Source organism: Petromyzon marinus (assembly GCF_048934315.1).
Source record: "Petromyzon marinus isolate PM22_M1 ecotype Great Lakes invasive population chromosome 80 unlocalized genomic scaffold, UKy_Petmar_22M1.pri1.0 chr80_unloc.1, whole genome shotgun sequence".
NCBI classification, from domain to species: Eukaryota; Metazoa; Chordata; class Hyperoartia; order Petromyzontiformes; family Petromyzontidae; genus Petromyzon; species Petromyzon marinus.
The window spans coordinates 322,501-340,824 of NW_027422629.1; the positions used below are offsets into that span (position 1 = coordinate 322,501).

General features: G+C 58.7%; 1 protein-coding gene across 5 annotated transcripts in view; it reads left to right on the forward strand.

Moving 5' to 3' along the window:
* LOC116958677 (cholinephosphotransferase 1-like) overlaps nucleotides 1–18,324 on the forward strand; it is a 41,269-nt gene that overhangs the window by 17,415 nt on the left and 5,530 nt on the right. For 3 of the 5 annotated variants that reach the window (XM_076058866.1, XM_076058865.1, XM_076058863.1), the window contains 4 exons: nucleotides 1,130–1,271; nucleotides 4,000–4,084; nucleotides 5,401–5,529; nucleotides 8,444–9,049. In XM_076058866.1, the coding sequence (XP_075914981.1) occupies nucleotides 1,130–1,271; nucleotides 4,000–4,084; nucleotides 5,401–5,529; nucleotides 8,444–9,034 (947 nt within the window). In that variant the 3' untranslated portion in view covers nucleotides 9,035–9,049. Of the gene's footprint in view, nucleotides 1–1,129; nucleotides 1,272–3,999; nucleotides 4,085–5,400; nucleotides 5,530–8,443; nucleotides 9,050–11,310; nucleotides 11,473–16,831; nucleotides 16,958–18,324 lie in introns of those variants that run through there. The other 2 variants (XR_012931685.1, XM_032981411.2) reach the window with 1 other exon arrangement.

Here is an 18,324-nt window from a genome sequence, read left to right on the forward strand (position 1 = left end):
TGGGGAAGCTGTTCGACCACGGCTGTGACTCCATGTCCACCGGTGAGACAGACAGAGCACGTGTCTCACCACTCTCCACGTGTCTCACCCCCACGTGTCTCACCACCACGTGTCTCACCACCCCCACGTGTCTCACCCCCACGTGTCTCACCCCCACGTGTCTCACCACCCCCACGTGTCTCACCACTCTCCACGTGTCTCACCACCCTCGTGTCTCACCACCCCCCACGTGTCTCACCCCCCACGTGTCTCACCACCACGTGTCTCACCACCCCCCACGTGTCTCACCACCACGTGTCTCACCACCCCCACGTGTCTCACCCCCACGTGTCTCACCCTACGTGTCTCACCACTCTCCACGTGTCTCACCCCCACGTGTCTCACCACCACGTGTCTCACCACCCCCACGTGTCTCACCCCCACGTGTCTCACCCTACGTGTCTCACCACTCTCCACGTGTCTCACCCCCACGTGTCTCACCACCCACCACGTGTCTCACCCCCCACGTGTCTCACCTCCACGTGTCTCACCCCCACGTGTCTCACCCTCCACGTGTCTCACCACCCTCCACGTGTCTCACCACTCTCCACGTGTCTCACCACCACGTGTCTCACCACCCTCCATGTGTCTCACCACCCTCCACGTGTCTCACCCCCACGTGTCTCACCACCCCCACGTGTCTCACCACTCTCCACGTGTCTCACCACCCCCCACGTGTCTCACCACCACGTGTCTCACCACCCTCCACGTGTCTCACTCCCCACGTGTCTCACCACCACGTGTCTCACCCCTCCCACGTGTCTCACCACTCTCCACGTGTCTCACCACCACGTGTCTCACCACCCTCCACGTGTCTCACCACCACCCACGTGTCTCACCCCCACGTGTCTCACCACCACGTGTCTCACCACTCTCCACGTGTCTCACTCCCCACGTGTCTCACCCCCACGTGTCTCACTCCCCACGTGTCTCACCCCACGTGTCTCACCACCCACCACGTGTCTCACCCCCCACGTGTCTCACCCCCACGTGTCTCACCCCCACGTGTCTCACCACTCTCCACGTGTCTCACCCCCACGTGTCTCACCCCCCACCACGTGTCTCCCCCCACGCCGCTTTTCTCCCGCAGTGCTGGTGGGTGTGGGTGCCTCGGTGTCCGTGGCGCTGGGCGCCTCTCCGCCCTGCATGTTCTTCTGCTGCTTCGTCGGCATGGCGATGTTCTACTGTGCCCACTGGCGAGCCTACACCACCGGCACCCTGCACTTCGGCAGGTACACACACACACACGCAGGGTGTACACACAGGGTGTACACACAGGGTGTACACACACACACAGGGTGTACACACACACAGGGTGTACACACACACACAGGGTGTACACACACACACAGGGTGTACACACACACACAGGGTGTACACACACACACAGGGTGTACACACACAGGGTGTACACACACAGGGTGTACACACACACACACAGGGTGTACACACACACACAGGGTGTACACACACACACAGGGTGTACACACACAGGGTGTACACACACACATAGGGTGTACACACACACACAGGGTGTACACACACACACAGGGTGTACACACACACACACAGGGTGTACACACAGGGTGTACACACACACACACAGGGTGTACACACACACACACAGGGTGTACACACACACAGGGTGTACACACACACAGTGTACACACACACACAGGGTGTACACACACACACACAGTGTACACACACACACAGGGTGTACACACACACACACAGGGTGTACACACACACAGGGTGTACACACACACACACAGGGTGTACACACAGGGTGTACACACAGGGTGTACACACAGGGTGTACACACACACACAGGGTGTACACACACACACACAGGGTGTATACACACACACAGGGTGTACACACACACACACAGGGTGTACACACACACACAGGGTGTACACACACACACGCAGGGTGCACACACACAGTGTGTACACACACACACAGTGTGTACACACACACACAGGGTGTACACACACACACACTGTGTGTACACACACACACACTGTGTGTACACACACACACACACTGTGTGTACACACACACACACAGGGTGTACACACACACACACACAAAGGGTGTACACACACACACAGGGTGTACACACACACACAGGGTGTACACACACACACAGGGTGTACACACACACACAGGGTGTACACACACACACACAGGGTGTACACACACACAGTGTGTACACACACACAGTGTGTACACACACACACACAGTGTGTACACACACACACACAGTGTGTACACACACACACACAGTGTGTACACACACACACGCAGTGTGTACACACACACGCAGGGTGTACACACACACACAGGGTGTACACACACACACAGGGTGTACACACACACACAGGGTGTACACACACACAGGGTGTACACACACACAGTGTCTACACACACACACAGTGTCTACACACACACACAGTGTCTACACACACACACAGTGTCTACACACACAGTGTGTGCACACACACACACACAGTGTGTACACACACAGTGTGTGCACACACACACACACAGTGTGTACACACACAGTGTGTACACACACAGTGTGTACACACACACACAGTGTGTACACACACAGTGTGTACACACACACACACAGTGTGTACACACACACACGCAGGGTGTACACACACACACGCAGGGTGTACACACACACACAGTGTGTACACACACACACGCAGGGTGTACACACACACACAGGGTGTACACACACACAGGGTGTACACACACACACAGGGTGTACACACACACAGTGTACACACACACACAGTGTCTACACACACACACACACAGTGTCTACACACACACACACAGTGTCTACACACACAGTGTCTACACACACAGTGTCTACACACACAGTGTGTGCACACACACACACACAGTGTGTACACACACAGTGTCTACACACACACACACAGTGTACGTACACACACACACACACAGTGTCTACACACACACACAGTGTCTACACACACACACAGTGTGTACACACACACACAGGGTGTACACACACACACACAGTGTGTACACACACACACACACAGTGTGTACACACACACAGTGTACACACACACGCAGGGTGTACACACACACACACAGGGTGTACACACACACACACACAGTGTGTGTGTGTGTGTACACACACACAGTGTCTACACACACACACAGTGCACACACACACACACAGGGTGTACACACACACAGGGTGTACACACACACACACAGCGTACACACACACACACAGCGTACACACACACACACAGTGTCTACACACACACAGTGTCTACACACACACAGGGTGCACACACACACAGTGTGTACACACACACACACAGCGTACACACACACACAGTGTCTACACACACACAGTGTCTACACACACACAGTGTCCACACACACACAGTGTCTACACACACACACACAGTGTCTACACACACACAGTGTCTACACACACACACAGTGTGTACACACACACACACACAGTGTGTACACACACACACACACAGTGTCTACACACACACACACACACAGTGTCTACACACACACACACAGTGTGTACACAGACAGTGTCTACACACACACGCAGTGTGTACACACACACACAGTGTCTACACACACACGCAGGGTGTACACACACACACACACAGTGTCTACACACACACACACAGTGTCTACACACACACACACACACAGTGTCTACACACACACACACAGTGTCTACACACACACACACAGTGTCTACACACACACACGGTTGTCACGGTGATGTTCTACTGTGCCCGTAGAGCACCCACACAGAGCACTGTGCCGCCCCCCCCCCGTGGCCCCCCCGTGCCCCCCCCCGTGCCCCCCCCGTGCCCCCCCCGTGCCCCCCCCCGTGCCCCCCTACCCCGTGCCCCCCCCATGGCCCCCGTGCAGGGTCGACGTGACAGAGGTGCAGGTCGCCATCGTCGTGGTCTTCCTCCTCTCCGCGCTGGGCGGGGAAGAGCTGTGGAGCACGCAGGTCACGGGGTCACGGGGTCACGGGGACACGGGGACACGGTAGTTGGGTCATTGGGTCACGGGGACACGGGGAAGCTGGGTCATTGGGACACTGATTCAATGGGTTACAGGGTCGCTGGGTCAAGGTGACACTGGTTCGCAGGTTCACAGTGTCGCTGGGTGACGGGGTCACGGGGTCACGGTGTCGCTGGGTAACGGGGTCACGGTGTCGCTGGGTAACGGGGTAACGGGGTCATGGGGACACTGGTTCGCGGGGTCACGGTGTCGCTGGGTAACGGGGTCACGGGTTCACAGGGTCATGGTGTCACTGGGTGATGGGGTCACGGTGTCGCTGGGTAACGGGGTCACAGGGTCATGGGGACACTGGTTCGCGGGGTCACGGTGTCGCTGGGTAACGGGGTCACGGGTTCACAGGGTCATGGTGTCACTGGGTGATGGGGTCACGGTGTCGCTGGGTAATGGGGTCACGCGGTCATGGGGTCATGGTGTCACTGTGTGATGGGGTCATGGTGTCAATGGGTTACAGGGTCGCTGGGTCAAGGTGACACTGGTTCGCAGGTTCACGGGGTCACGGGGTCACGGTGTCGCTGGGTAACGGGGTCACGGGGTCACGGTGTCGCTGGGTAACGGGGTAACGGGGTCACGGGGTCATGGGGACACTGGTTCGCGGGGTCACGGTGTCGCTGGGTAACGGGGTCACGGGTTCACAGGGTCATGGTGTCACTGGGTGATGGGGTCACGGTGTCGCTGGGTAATGGGGTCACGCGGTCATGGGGTCATGGTGTCACTGTGTGATGGGGTGACGGGGACACTGGGTCACGGGGTCACGGTGTCGCTGGATCACGGGTTCACGGGGTCACGGTGTCGCTGGGTTACGGGGTCACGGGGACACTGGTTCGCGGGTTCACGGTGTCGCTGGGTAACGGGGTCACGGGGTCACGGGGACACTGGGTCACGGGGTCACGGTGTCGCTGGGTAACGGGGTCACGGGGACACTGGGTCACGGGGTCACGGTGTCGCTGGGTTACGGGGTCACGGTGTCGCTGGGTCACTGGGTCAAGGGGACACTGGGTCACAGGGTCACGGTGTCGCTGGGTTACGGAGTCACGGAGTCACGGTGTCACTGGGTCACGGGGTCACGGTGTCGCTGGGTTACGGGGTCACGGGGTCGAGGGTGTGTGGGCAAAGGGTGAGAGGGGGGAGAGTTGCAGTTTGCTGGGCGGTCACCATGCGTGGTCACTCGGTGAAAGGTCACACAGGTCACCGGGTCAAAGGTCACACAGGTCACCGGGTGTCTACGTCCCCGTGTCCCCGCAGATTCCGTTTACCCAGCAGTCCCTGCGGCTACTTCCTGTGCTCGGCATGCTGGGAGGGGCACTCTACGCACTTCCTTCCTACGCGGTGGCCATCTTGAGACACGCGGCCAGCGGTGCTCCGGCTGTCTCCGTACGTCTACCCGTGTCTCTCTCCGTGTCTCTCTCCGTGTCTCTCTCCGTGTCTCTCTCCCCGTGTCTCTCTCTCCGTGTCTCTCCGTGTCTCTCTCCGTGTCTCTCTCTGTGTCTCTCTCCCCGTGTCTCTCTCCCCGTGTCTCTCTCCCCGTGTCTCTCTCCCCGTGTCTCTCTCTCCGTGTCTCTCTCCGTGTCTCTCTCTCCCTGTCTCTCTCTCCGTGTCTCTCTCTCCGTGTCTCTCTCTCCGTGTCTCTCTCTCCGTGTCTCTCTCTCCGTGTCTCTCTCTCCGTGTCTCTCTCCGCGTCTCTCTCCGCGTCTCTCTCTCCGTGTCTCTCTCCGTGTCTCTCTCCGTGTCTCTCCCCGTGTCTCTCCCCGTGTCTCTCCCCGTGTCTCTCCCCGTGTCTCTCCCCGTGTCTCTCCCCGTGTCTCTCTCCGTGTCTCTCTCCGTACGTCTACCCGTGTCTCTCCCCGTGTCTCTCTCCGTGTCTCTCTCCGTGTCTCTCCCCCCGTGAGTCTCTCCGTGTCTCTCTTCGTGTCTCTCTTCGTGTCTCTCTCCGTGTCTCTCTCCGTGTCTCTCTCCGTGTCTCTCTCCGTGTCTCTCCCCCCGTGAGTCTCTCTCCGTGTCTCTCTCCGTGTCTCTCTCTCTCTCCGTGTCTCTCTCTCAGTGTCTCTCTCTCAGTGTCTCTCCCCGTGTCTCACCCCGTGTCTCCCCACGTCTCTCTCCGTGTCTCTCTCCGTGTCTCTCTCCGTGTCTCTCTCCGTGTCTCTCCACGTGTCTCTCCACGTGTCTCTCTCCGTGTGTCTCTCTCCCCGTGTCTCTCTCCGTGTGTCTCTCCCCCCGTGTCTCTCTCCCCCCCGTGTGTCTCTCCCCCCGTGTCTCTCCCCCCGTGTCTCTCCCCCCGTGTCTCTCCCCCCGTGTCTCTCCCCCCGTGTCTCTCCCCCCGTGTCTCTCCCCCCGTGTCTCTCCCCCCGTGTGTCACTCCCCCCGTGTCTCTCCCCCCGTGTCTCTCCCCCCGTGTGTCACTCCCCCCGTGTCTCTCCCCGTGTCTCTCCCCGTGTCTCTCCCCGTGTCTCTCCCCGTGTCTCTCCCCGTGTCTCTCCCCGTGTCTCTCCCCGTGGCTCTCCCCGTGTCTCTCCCCGTGTCTCTCTCCGTGTCTCTCTCCGTGTCTCTCTCCGTGTCTCTCCCCCCGTGTCTCTCTCCCCGTGTCTCTCTCCCCGTGTCTCTATCCCCGTGTCTCCCCCCCCCGTGTCTCTCTCCCCCCGTGTCTCTCTCCCCCCGTGTCTCTCTCCCCCCGTGTCTCTCTCCCCCCGTGTCTCTCCCCCCGTGTCTCTCCCCCCGTGTCTCTCCCCCCGTGTCTCTCCCCCCGTAAGTCTCCCCCCGTGTCTCTCTCCGCCCGTGTCTCTCTCCCCCCGTGTCTCTCTCCCCCCGTGTCTCTCCCCCCGTGTCTCTCCCCCCGTGTCTCTCCCCCCGTGTGTCACTCCCCCCGTGTCTCTCCCCGTGTCTCTCCCCGTGTCTCTCCCCGTGTCTCTCCCCGTGTCTCTCCCCGTGTCTCTCCCCGTGTCTCTCTCCGTGTCTCTCTCCGTGTCTCTCCCCCCGTGTCTCTCTCCCCCCGTGTCTCTCTCCCCCCGTGTCTCTCCCCCCGTGTCTCTCTCCCCCCGTGTCTCTCCCCCCGTGTCTCTCCCCCCGTGTCTCTCCCCCCGTGTCTATCTCCCCCCGTGTCTATCTCCCCCCGTGTCTCTCTCCCCCCGTGTCTCTCTCCCCCCGTGTCTCTCTCCCCCCGTGTCTCTCTCCCCCCGTGTCTCTCTCCCCCCGTGTCTCTCTCCCCCCGTGTCTCTCTCCCCCCGGGTCTCTCTCCCCCCGGGTCTCTCTCCCCCCGGGTCTCTCTCCCCCCGGGTCTCTCTCCCCCCGGGTCTCTCTCCCCCCGTGTCTCTCTCCCTGTTTCTCCCCCCGTGTCTCTCTCCGTGTCTCTCCCCCCGTGAGTCTCTCTCCGTGTCTCTCTCCGTGTCTCTCTCTCTCCGTGTCTCTCTCCTTGTCTCTCTCCTCCCGTGTCTCTCTCCTCCTGTGTCTCTCCCCGTGTCTCCCCACGTCTCTCTCCGTGTCTCTCTCTCCCCGTGTCTCTCTCCGTGTCTCTCTCTCCCCATGTCTCTCTCCCCGTGTCTCTCTCTCCCCGTGTCTCTCTCTCCCCGTGTCTCTCTCTCCCCGTGTCTCTCTCTCCCCGTGTCTCTCTCCCCCAGTGTCTCTCCCCGTGTCTCTCTCCCCCCGTGTCTCCCCCCCCATGTCTCTCTCCCCCCATGTCTCTCTCCCCGTGTCTCTCCCCCCATGTCTCTCTCCGTGTCTCTCTCTCCCCGTGTCTCCCCCCCCATGTCTCTCTCCCCCCGCGTCTCTCCCGCGTCTCACCCCGCGTCTCACCCCGCGTCTCCCCCACATCACCCCCGTGTCTCACCCTCCGTGTCTCCCCCGTGTCTCCCCCCCGTGTCTCCCCCGTGTCTCCCCCCCGTGTCTCCCCTCCGTGTCTCCCCCGTGTCTCACCCCGTGTCTCACCCCGTGTCTCACCCCGTGTCTCACCCCATGTCTCACCCCGTGTCTCTCCCCGTGTCTCACCTCGTGTCTCACCCCGTGTCTCACCCCGTGTCTCACCCCGTGTCTCCCCCGCGTCTCCCCCGCGTCTCCCCCGCGTCTCCCCCGCGTCTCCCCCGCGTCTCCCCCGTGTCTCCCCCGCGTCTCCCCCGTGTCTCTCCCCCGCGTCTCTCCCCCGTGTCTCTCCCCCGTGTCTCCCCCCCGTGTCTCCCCCGTGTCTCCAGGGTGGGTCTGTGCTCCCCCCCGTGTCTCCCCCGTGTCTCACCCCGTGTCTCACCCCGTGTCTCCCCCGTGTCTCCCCCGTGTCTCCCCCGTGTCCCCCCCGTGTCTCCAGGGTGGGTCTGTGCTCCCTCCCGTGTCTCACCCCCGTGTCTCACCCGTGTCTCCCCCGTGTCTCACCCCGTGTCTCCCCCGTGTCTCACCCCGTGCCTCCCCCCGTGTCTCTCTCCCCCCCGTGTGTCTCTCCCCCCGTGTCTCTCCCCCTGTGTCTCTCCCCCCGTGTCTCTCCCCCCGTGTCTCTCCCCCCGTGTCTCTCCCCCCGTGTCTCTCCCCCCGTGTCTCTCCCCCCGTGTCTCTCCCCCCGTGTGTCACTCCCCCCGTGTCTCTCCCCGTGTCTCTCCCCGTGTCTCTCCCCGTGTCTCTCCCCGTGTCTCTCCCCGTGTCTCTCCCCGTGGCTCTCCCCGTGTCTCTCCCCGTGTCTCTCTCCGTGTCTCTCTCCGTGTCTCTCTCCGTGTCTCTCCCCCCGTGTCTCTCTCCCCGTGTCTCTCTCCCCGTGTCTCTATCCCCGTGTCTCCCCCCCCCGTGTCTCTCTCCCCCCGTGTCTCTCTCCCCCCGTGTCTCTCTCCCCCCGTGTCTCTCTCCCCCCGTGTCTCTCCCCCCGTGTCTCTCCCCCCGTGTCTCTCCCCCCGTGTCTCTCCCCCCGTAAGTCTCCCCCCGTGTCTCTCTCCGCCCGTGTCTCTCTCCCCCCGTGTCTCTCTCCCCCCGTGTCTCTCCCCCCGTGTCTCTCCCCCCGTGTGTCACTCCCCCCGTGTCTCTCCCCGTGTCTCTCCCCGTGTCTCTCCCCGTGTCTCTCCCCGTGTCTCTCCCCGTGTCTCTCCCCGTGTCTCTCCCCGTGTCTCTCTCCGTGTCTCTCTCCGTGTCTCTCCCCCCGTGTCTCTCTCCCCGTGTCTCTCTCCCCGTGTCTCTATCCCCGTGTCTCCCCCCCCCGTGTCTCTCTCCCCCCGTGTCTCTCTCCCCCCGTGTCTCTCCCCCCGTGTCTCTCCCCCCGTGTCTCTCCCCCCGTGTCTCTCCCCCCGTGTCTCTCCCCCCGTGTCTATCTCCCCCCGTGTCTATCTCCCCCCGTGTCTATCTCCCCCCGTGTCTCTCTCCCCCCGTGTCTCTCTCCCCCCGTGTCTCTCTCCCCCCGTGTCTCTCTCCCCCCGTGTCTCTCTCCCCCCGTGTCTCTCTCCCCCAGTGTCTCTCTCCCCCCGTGTCTCTCTCCCCCCGGGTCTCTCTCCCCCCGGGTCTCTCTCCCCCCGGGTCTCTCTCCCCCCGTGTCTCTCTCCCTGTTTCTCCCCCCGTGTCTCTCTCCGTGTCTCTCCCCCCGTGAGTCTCTCTCCGTGTCTCTCTCCGTGTCTCTCTCTCTCCGTGTCTCTCTCCTTGTCTCTCTCCTCCCGTGTCTCTCTCCTCCTGTGTCTCTCCCCGTGTCTCCCCACGTCTCTCTCCGTGTCTCTCTCTCCCCGTGTCTCTCTCCGTGTCTCTCTCTCCCCATGTCTCTCTCCCCGTGTCTCTCTCTCCCCGTGTCTCTCTCTCCCCGTGTCTCTCTCTCCCCGTGTCTCTCTCCCCCAGTGTCTCTCTCCCCCAGTGTCTCTCCCCGTGTCTCTCTCCCCCCGTGTCTCCCCCCCCATGTCTCTCTCCCCCCATGTCTCTCTCCCCGTGTCTCTCCCCCCATGTCTCTCTCCGTGTCTCTCTCTCCCCGTGTCTCCCCCCCCATGTCTCTCTCCCCCCGCGTCTCTCCCGCGTCTCACCCCGCGTCTCACCCCGCGTCTCCCCCACATCACCCCCGTGTCTCACCCTCCGTGTCTCCCCCGTGTCTCCCCCCCGTGTCTCCCCCGTGTCTCCCCCCCGTGTCTCCCCTCCGTGTCTCCCCCGTGTCTCACCCCGTGTCTCACCCCGTGTCTCACCCCGTGTCTCACCCCATGTCTCACCCCGTGTCTCTCCCCGTGTCTCACCTCGTGTCTCACCCCGTGTCTCACCCCATGTCTCACCCCGTGTCCCCCCCGTGTCTCCCCCGTGTCCCCCCCGTGTCTCCCCCGTGTCTCCCCCGTGTCTCCCCCCCCGTGTCTCCAGGGTGGGTCTGTGCTCCCTCCCGTGTCTCACCCCGCGTCTCCCCCGTGTCTCTCCCCCACATCTCCCCCGCGTCTCCCCCGTGTCTCACCCCGCGTCTCCCCCGTGTCTCCCCCGTGTCTCCCCCGTGTCTCCCCCCCTGTGTCTCCAGGGTGGGTCTGTGCTCCCTCCCGTGTCTCACCCCGTGTCTCCCCCCCGTGTCTCCCCCACATCACCCCCGTGTCTCCCCCGTGTCTCCCCCGTGTCTCCCCCGCGTCTCCCCCGTGTCTCCCCCGTGTCTCCCACCCGTGTCCCCCCCGTGTCTCCCCCGTGTCTCCCCCGTGTCTCCCCCCCGTGTCTCCAGGGTGGGTCTGTGCTCCCTCCCGTGTCTCACCCCGCGTCTCCCCCGTGTCTCTCCCCCACATCTCCCCCGTGTCTCCCCCGTGTCTCCCCCGTGTCTCCCCCGTGTCTCCCCCGTGTCTCCCCCGTGTCTCCCCCGTGTCTCCCCCCCCGTGTCTCCAGGGTGGGTCTGTGCTCCCTCCCGTGTCTCACCCCCGTGTCTCCCCCGTGTCTCCCCCGTGTCTCCCCCGTGTCTCCCCCCCCGTGTCTCCAGGGTGGGTCTGTGCTCCCTCCCGTGTCTCACCCCCGTGTCTCACCCCCGTGTCTCCCCCGTGTCTCTCCCCCGTGTCTCCCCCGTGTCTCCCCCGTGTCTCCCCCGTGTCTCCTCCCCCGTGTCTCCCCCCCGTGTCTCCCCCGTGTCTCCCCCGTGTCTCCCCCGTGTCTCCCCCGTGTCTCCAGGGTGGGTCTGTGCTCCCTCCCGTGTCTCACCCCCGTGTCTCCCCCGTGTCTCCCCCGTGTCTCCCCCGTGTCTCCCCCGTGTCTCCCCCGTGTCTCCAGGGTGGGTCTGTGCTCCCTCCCGCCATACCACTGCTGGGCCTGCTGCTGCCGGCTTTGCTCGTTGCCTCCGTGTCTCCGGGCGTCTCCGCGTTTGTGTCTCACCCGTGTCTCTTCGTCCTCGCCTTCGGAGTCGTGTCCGCCAAGATCACCAACCAACTCGTGGTGAGACAAGGGGGGGGGGAGAGACGCGGCAGGAGGGAGACGGAGAGAGAGACACAGAGAGACACGGGGGGGGAGAGAGACACGGGAGGGGAGAGAGACACGGGGTGGAGAGAGACACGGGGGGAGAGACACGGGGGGGTGGGTGGAGACACACGGGGAGAGAGAGAGAGACACGGGGAGAGAGAGAGACACGGGGGAGAGAGACACGGGGAGAGAGACACGGGGGGAGGGAGACGGAGAGAGAGACACAGAGAGACACGGGAGGGGAGAGACACGGGGAGAGAGACACAGAGAGACACGGGAGGGGAGAGACACGGGGTGGAGAGAGACACGGGGAGAGAGAGATGCGGGGAGAGAGAGACGCAGAGAGACACGGAGAGACACGGGAGGGGAGAGACACGAGGAGGGAGAGAGACACGGGGGGAGAGAGAGACACGGGGGGAGAGAGAGACACGGGGGGAGAGAGAAACACGGGGGGATAGAGAGACGCGGGGGGAGAGAGAGACACGGGGGGAGAGAGAAACACGGGGGGAGAGAGAGACACGGGGGGAGAGAGAGACACGGGGGGAGAGAGAGACACGGGGGGAGAGAGAGACACGGGGGGAGAGAGAGACACGGGGGGAGAGAGAGACACGGGGGGAGAGAGAGACACGGGGGGGGAGAGAGAGACACGGGGAGAGAGAGACACGGGGGGAGAGAGACACGGGGGGAGAGAGACACGGGGGGGGAGAGAGACACGGGGGGAGAGAGACACGGGGAGAGAGACACGGGGAGAGAGACACGGGGGGAGAGAGACACGGGGGGAGGGAGACGGAGAGAGAGACACAGAGAGACACGGGAGGGGAGAGAGACACGGGAGGGGAGAGAGACACGGGGTGGAGAGAGACAGACACAGAGAGACATGGGGAGAGAGAGGGACACGGGGAGAGAGACACAGAGAGACACGGGGGGAGAGAGACACGGAGTGGAGAGAGACACAGAGAGACACAGAGAGACACGGGGAGAGAGAGGGACACGGGGAGAGAGACACAGAGAGACACGGGGGGAGAGACACGGGGAGAGAGACACGGAGAGAGAGACACAGGGAGACGCGGGGGGAGAGAGAGACACGGGGGGAGAGAGACACGGGGGGAGAGAGACACGGGGGGAGAGAGACACGGGGGCAGAGAGACACGGGGGCAGAGAGACACGGGGGGAGAGAGACACGGGGGGAGAGAAACACGGGGTGGAGAGAGACACAGAGAGACACGGGGAGAGAGAGGGACACGGGGAGAGAGACACAGAGAGACACGGGGGGAGAGAGACACGGGGGGAGAGAGACACGGGGAGAGAGAGACACGGGGGTGGAGAGACACGGGGGGAGGGAGACAGAGAGAGAGACACAGAGAGACACGGGAGGGGAGAGAGACACGGGAGGGGAGAGAGACACGGGGTGGAGAGAGACAGAGAGACACAGAGAGACACGGGGAGAGAGAGGGACACGGGGAGAGAGACACAGAGAGACACGGGGGGAGAGACACGGGGAGAGAGACACGGAGAGAGAGACACAGGGAGACGCGGGGGGAGAGAGAGACACGGGGGGAGAGAGACACGGGGGGAGAGAAACACGGGGTGGAGAGAGACACAGAGAGACACGGGGAGAGAGAGGGACACGGGGAGAGAGACACAGAGAGACACGGGGGGAGAGAGACACGGGGAGAGAGACACGGGGAGAGAGACACGGAGAGAGAGACACAGAGAGACGCGGGGGGAGAGAGAGACACGGGTGGAGAGAGAGACACGGGGGGAGAGAGAGACACGGGGGGAGAGAGACACGGGGGGAGAGAGAGACACGGGGGGAGAGAGACACGGGGAGGAGAGAGACACGGGGGGAGAGAGAGACACGGGTGGAGAGAGAGACACGGGGGGAGAGAGAGAGACACGGGGGGAGAGAGAGACACGGGGGGAGAGAGACACGGGGGGAGAGAGAGACACGGGGGGAGAGAGAGAGACACGGGGGGAGAGAGAGACACGGGGGGAGAGAGAGACACAGGGGGAGAGAGAGACACGGGGGGAGAGAGAGACACGGGGGGAGAGAGAGAGACACGGGGGGAGAGAGACACGGGGGGTGGGTACGCTGATGATGATGTTGCTGACTGCTGATGATGATGTTGCTGATGGTGATGGTGATGTTGCTGATGGTGATATTGCTGATGGTGATGTTCCTGACGGTGATGATGCTGACGGTGATGGTGCTGATGGTGATGATGCTGATGGTGATGTTGCTGATGGTGATGTTGGTGATGATGATGGTGCTGATGATGCTGGTGCTGATGGTGATGATGCTGATGGTGATGTTGCTGATGGTGATGTTGCTGATGGTGATGTTGCTGATGGTGATGTTGCTGATGGTGATGTTGCTGATGGTGATGATGATGATGCTGTTGCTGATGGTGATGATGTTGATGATGATGCTGATGGTGATGATGATGCTGATGGTGATGATGTTGCTGATGTTGATGATGATGCTGATGGTGATGATGTTGCTGATGTTGATGATGATGATGCTGATGGTGATAATGATGATGCTGATGGTGATGATGATGCTGATGATGATGATGTTGCTGATGTTGATGATGATGATGCTGATGGTGATAATGATGATGCTGATGGTGATGTTGCTGATGGTGATGTTGCTGATGGTGATGGTGATGTTGCTGATGGTGATGATGATGATGCTGATGGTGATAATGATGATGCTGATGGTGATGATGATGCTGATGGTGATGATGCTGATGGTGATGATGTTGCTGATGTTGATGATGATGATGCTGATGGTGATAATGATGATGCTGATGGTGATAATGATGTTGCTGATGGTGATGATGATGATGCTGATGGTGATAATGATGTTGCTGATGGTGATGATGATGCTGATGTTGATGATGATGATGCTGATGGTGATAATGATGATGCTGATGGTGATAATGATGATGCTGATGGTGATAATGATGTTGCTGATGGTGATGATGATGATGCTGATGGTGATAATGATGTTGCTGATGGTGATGATGATGCTGATGTTGATGATGATGATGCTGATGGTGATAATGATGATGCTGATGGTGATAATGATGATGCTGATGGTGATAATGATGTTGCTGATGGTGATGATGATGATGCTGATGGTGATAATGATGTTGCTGATGGTGATGATGATGCTGATGTTGATGATGATGATGCTGATGGTGATAATGATGATGCTGATGGTGATAATGATGATGCTGATGGTGATAATGATGTTGCTGATGGTGATGATGATGATGCTGATGGTGATAATGATGTTGCTGATGGTGATGATGATGCTGATGTTGATGATGATGATGCTGATGGTGATAATGATGATGCTGATGGTGATAATGATGATGCTGATGGTGATAATGATGTTGCTGATGGTGATGATGATGATGCTGATGGTGATAATGATGTTGCTGATGGTGATGATGATGCTGATGTTGATGATGATGATGCTGATGGTGATAATGATGATGCTGATGGTGATAATGATGATGCTGATGGTGATAATGATGTTGCTGATGGTGATGATGATGATGCTGATGGTGATAATGATGTTGCTGATGGTGATGATGATGCTGATGTTGATGATGATGATGCTGATGGTGATAATGATGATGCTGATGGTGATAATGATGATGCTGATGGTGATAATGATGTTGCTGATGGTGATGATGATGATGCTGATGGTGATAATGATGTTGCTGATGGTGATGATGATGCTGATGTTGATGATGATGATGCTGATGGTGATAATGATGATGCTGATGGTGATAATGATGATGCTGATGGTGATAATGATGTTGCTGATGGTGATGATGATGATGCTGATGGTGATAATGATGTTGCTGATGGTGATGATGATGCTGATGTTGATGATGATGATGCTGATGGTGATAATGATGATGCTGATGGTGATAATGATGATGCTGATGGTGATAATGATGTTGCTGATGGTGATGATGATGATGCTGATGGTGATAATGATGTTGCTGATGGTGATGATGATGCTGATGTTGATGATGATGATGCTGATGGTGATAATGATGATGCTGATGGTGATAATGATGATGCTGATGGTGATAATGATGTTGCTGATGGTGATAATGATGATGCTGATGGTGATAATGATGATGCTGATGGTGATAATGATGATGCTGATGGTGATGATGATGATGCTGATGGTGATAATGATGTTGCTGATGGTGATGATGATGATGCTGATGGTGATAATGATGTTGCTGATGGTGATGATGATGCTGATGTTGATGATGATGATGCTGATGGTGATAATGATGATGCTGATGGTGATAATGATGATGCTGATGGTGATAATGATGTTGCTGATGGTGATGATGATGATGCTGATGTTGATGATGATGATGCTGATGGTGATAATGATGATGCTGATGTTGATGATGATGATGCTGATGGTGATAATGATGATGCTGATGGTGATAATGATGTTGCTGATGGTGATGATGATGATGCTGATGGTGATAATGATGTTGCTGATGGTGATGATGATGCTGATGTTGATGATGATGATGCTGATGGTGATAATGATGATGCTGATGGTGATAATGATGATGCTGATGGTGATAATGATGTTGCTGATGGTGATAATGATGATGCTGATGGTGATAATGATGATGCTGATGGTGATAATGATGTTGCTGATGGTGATGATGATGATGCTGATGGTGATAATGATGTTGCTGATGGTGATGATGATGCTGATGTTGATGATGATGATGCTGATGGTGATAATGATGATGCTGATGGTGATAATGATGATGCTGATGGTGATAATGATGTTGCTGATGGTGATGATGATGATGCTGATGGTGATAATGATGTTGCTGATGGTGATGATGATGCTGATGGTGATAATGATGTTGCTGATGGTGATGATGATGATGCTGATGGTGATAATGATGTTGCTGATGGTGATGATGATGCTGATGTTGATGATGATGATGCTGATGGTGATAATGATGATGCTGATGGTGATAATGATGATGCTGATGGTGATAATGATGTTGCTGATGGTGATAATGATGTTGCTGATGGTGATGATGATGATGCTGATGGTGATAATGATGATGCTGATGGTGATAATGATGATGCTGATGGTGATAATGATGATGCTGATGGTGATAATGATGTTGCTGATGGTGATAATGATGATGCTGATGGTGATAATGATGATGCTGATGGTGATGATGATGCTGATGATGATGCTGATGATGATGATGTTGCTGATGGTGATGTTGCTGATGATGATGCTGATGATGCTGATGAGGTGGCTCACATGACACGGAGTGTGGTGCCCATGATGGACCCCATCCTCCTCGCTCCGCTCACCCTCCTCATCATCCTGCCCCTCACCTCCTCACCGACACAGGGAGTGGTGCTCGCGATCACCATGGTACCCTCACCACTCACCCACCACTCACTCACTCACTCACCCACTCACTCACTCACTCAACCAGTCACTCACCCAGTCACTCACTCACTCACTCACCCACTCAACCAGTCACTCACTCACTCACTCACCCACTCACTCACCCACTCAGGCACTCACTCACCCAGTCACTCACCCAGTCACTCACTCACTCACTCAGTCACTCACCCACTCACTCACCCACTCACTCACCCACCCACTCACCCACTCACTCAGTCACTCACCCACCCACCCACTCACTCAGTCACTCACCCACTCACTCACTCAGTCACTCACCCACTCACTCACCCACTCACTCACCCACTCACTCACCCACTCACTCACCCACCCACTCACCCACTCACCCAGTCACTCACCCACCCACTCACTCAGTCACTCACCCACCCACCCACTCACTCACTCAGTCACTCACCCACTCACCCACTCACTCACCCACTCACTCACCCAGTCACTCACCCACCCACTCACTCACTCAGTCACTCACCCACCCACTCACCCAGTCACTCACCTAGTCACCCACTCACTCACCCACTCAACCAGTCACTCACCCACCCACGCACTCACTCACTCAGTCACTCGTCCACTCACTCAGTCACCCAGTCACTCACCCAGTCACTCACCATCTCACTCACCCACTCACTCACCCACTCACTCATGCACCCACTCACTCACTCACCCGCCCGCTCACTCGCTCACTCACCCACTCACTCACCCACTCACTCACCCACTGACTCACCAACTCACTCACCCACTCACCCACCCACTCACTCAGCCACCCACCCTCTCACTCACTCACCCACTCACCCACTCACCTACCCACTCACTCACTCACCCACTCATTCACTCACTCACTCACCCACCCACTCACTCACTTACTCACCCACCCACTTATCCACTCAACTAACCACCCACTCACCCACTGGATCACCCAATCAACCACACACACACTCACCCACTCAACCACACACTCGCACACATTCAACTTACCACCCACTCAACCAGCCATTCACACACACTCACCCACTCAACCACCCACTCAACCACCCACTCACACACACCCACCCACTCAACCACCCACCCACTCACCCACCAGCTCACCCACTCGCTCACTCACTCACTCAATCACACACTCACCCACTCAACCACCCACTCAACCACCCACCCACTCACCCACCAGCTCACCCACTCGCTCACCCACTCACTCAATCACACACTCACCCACTCAACCAACCACTCGCACACCCACCCACTCACCCACCAGCTCACCCACTCACCCACCCACTCGCATACCCACCCACTCAACCACCCACCCACTCAGCCAACCATCCACC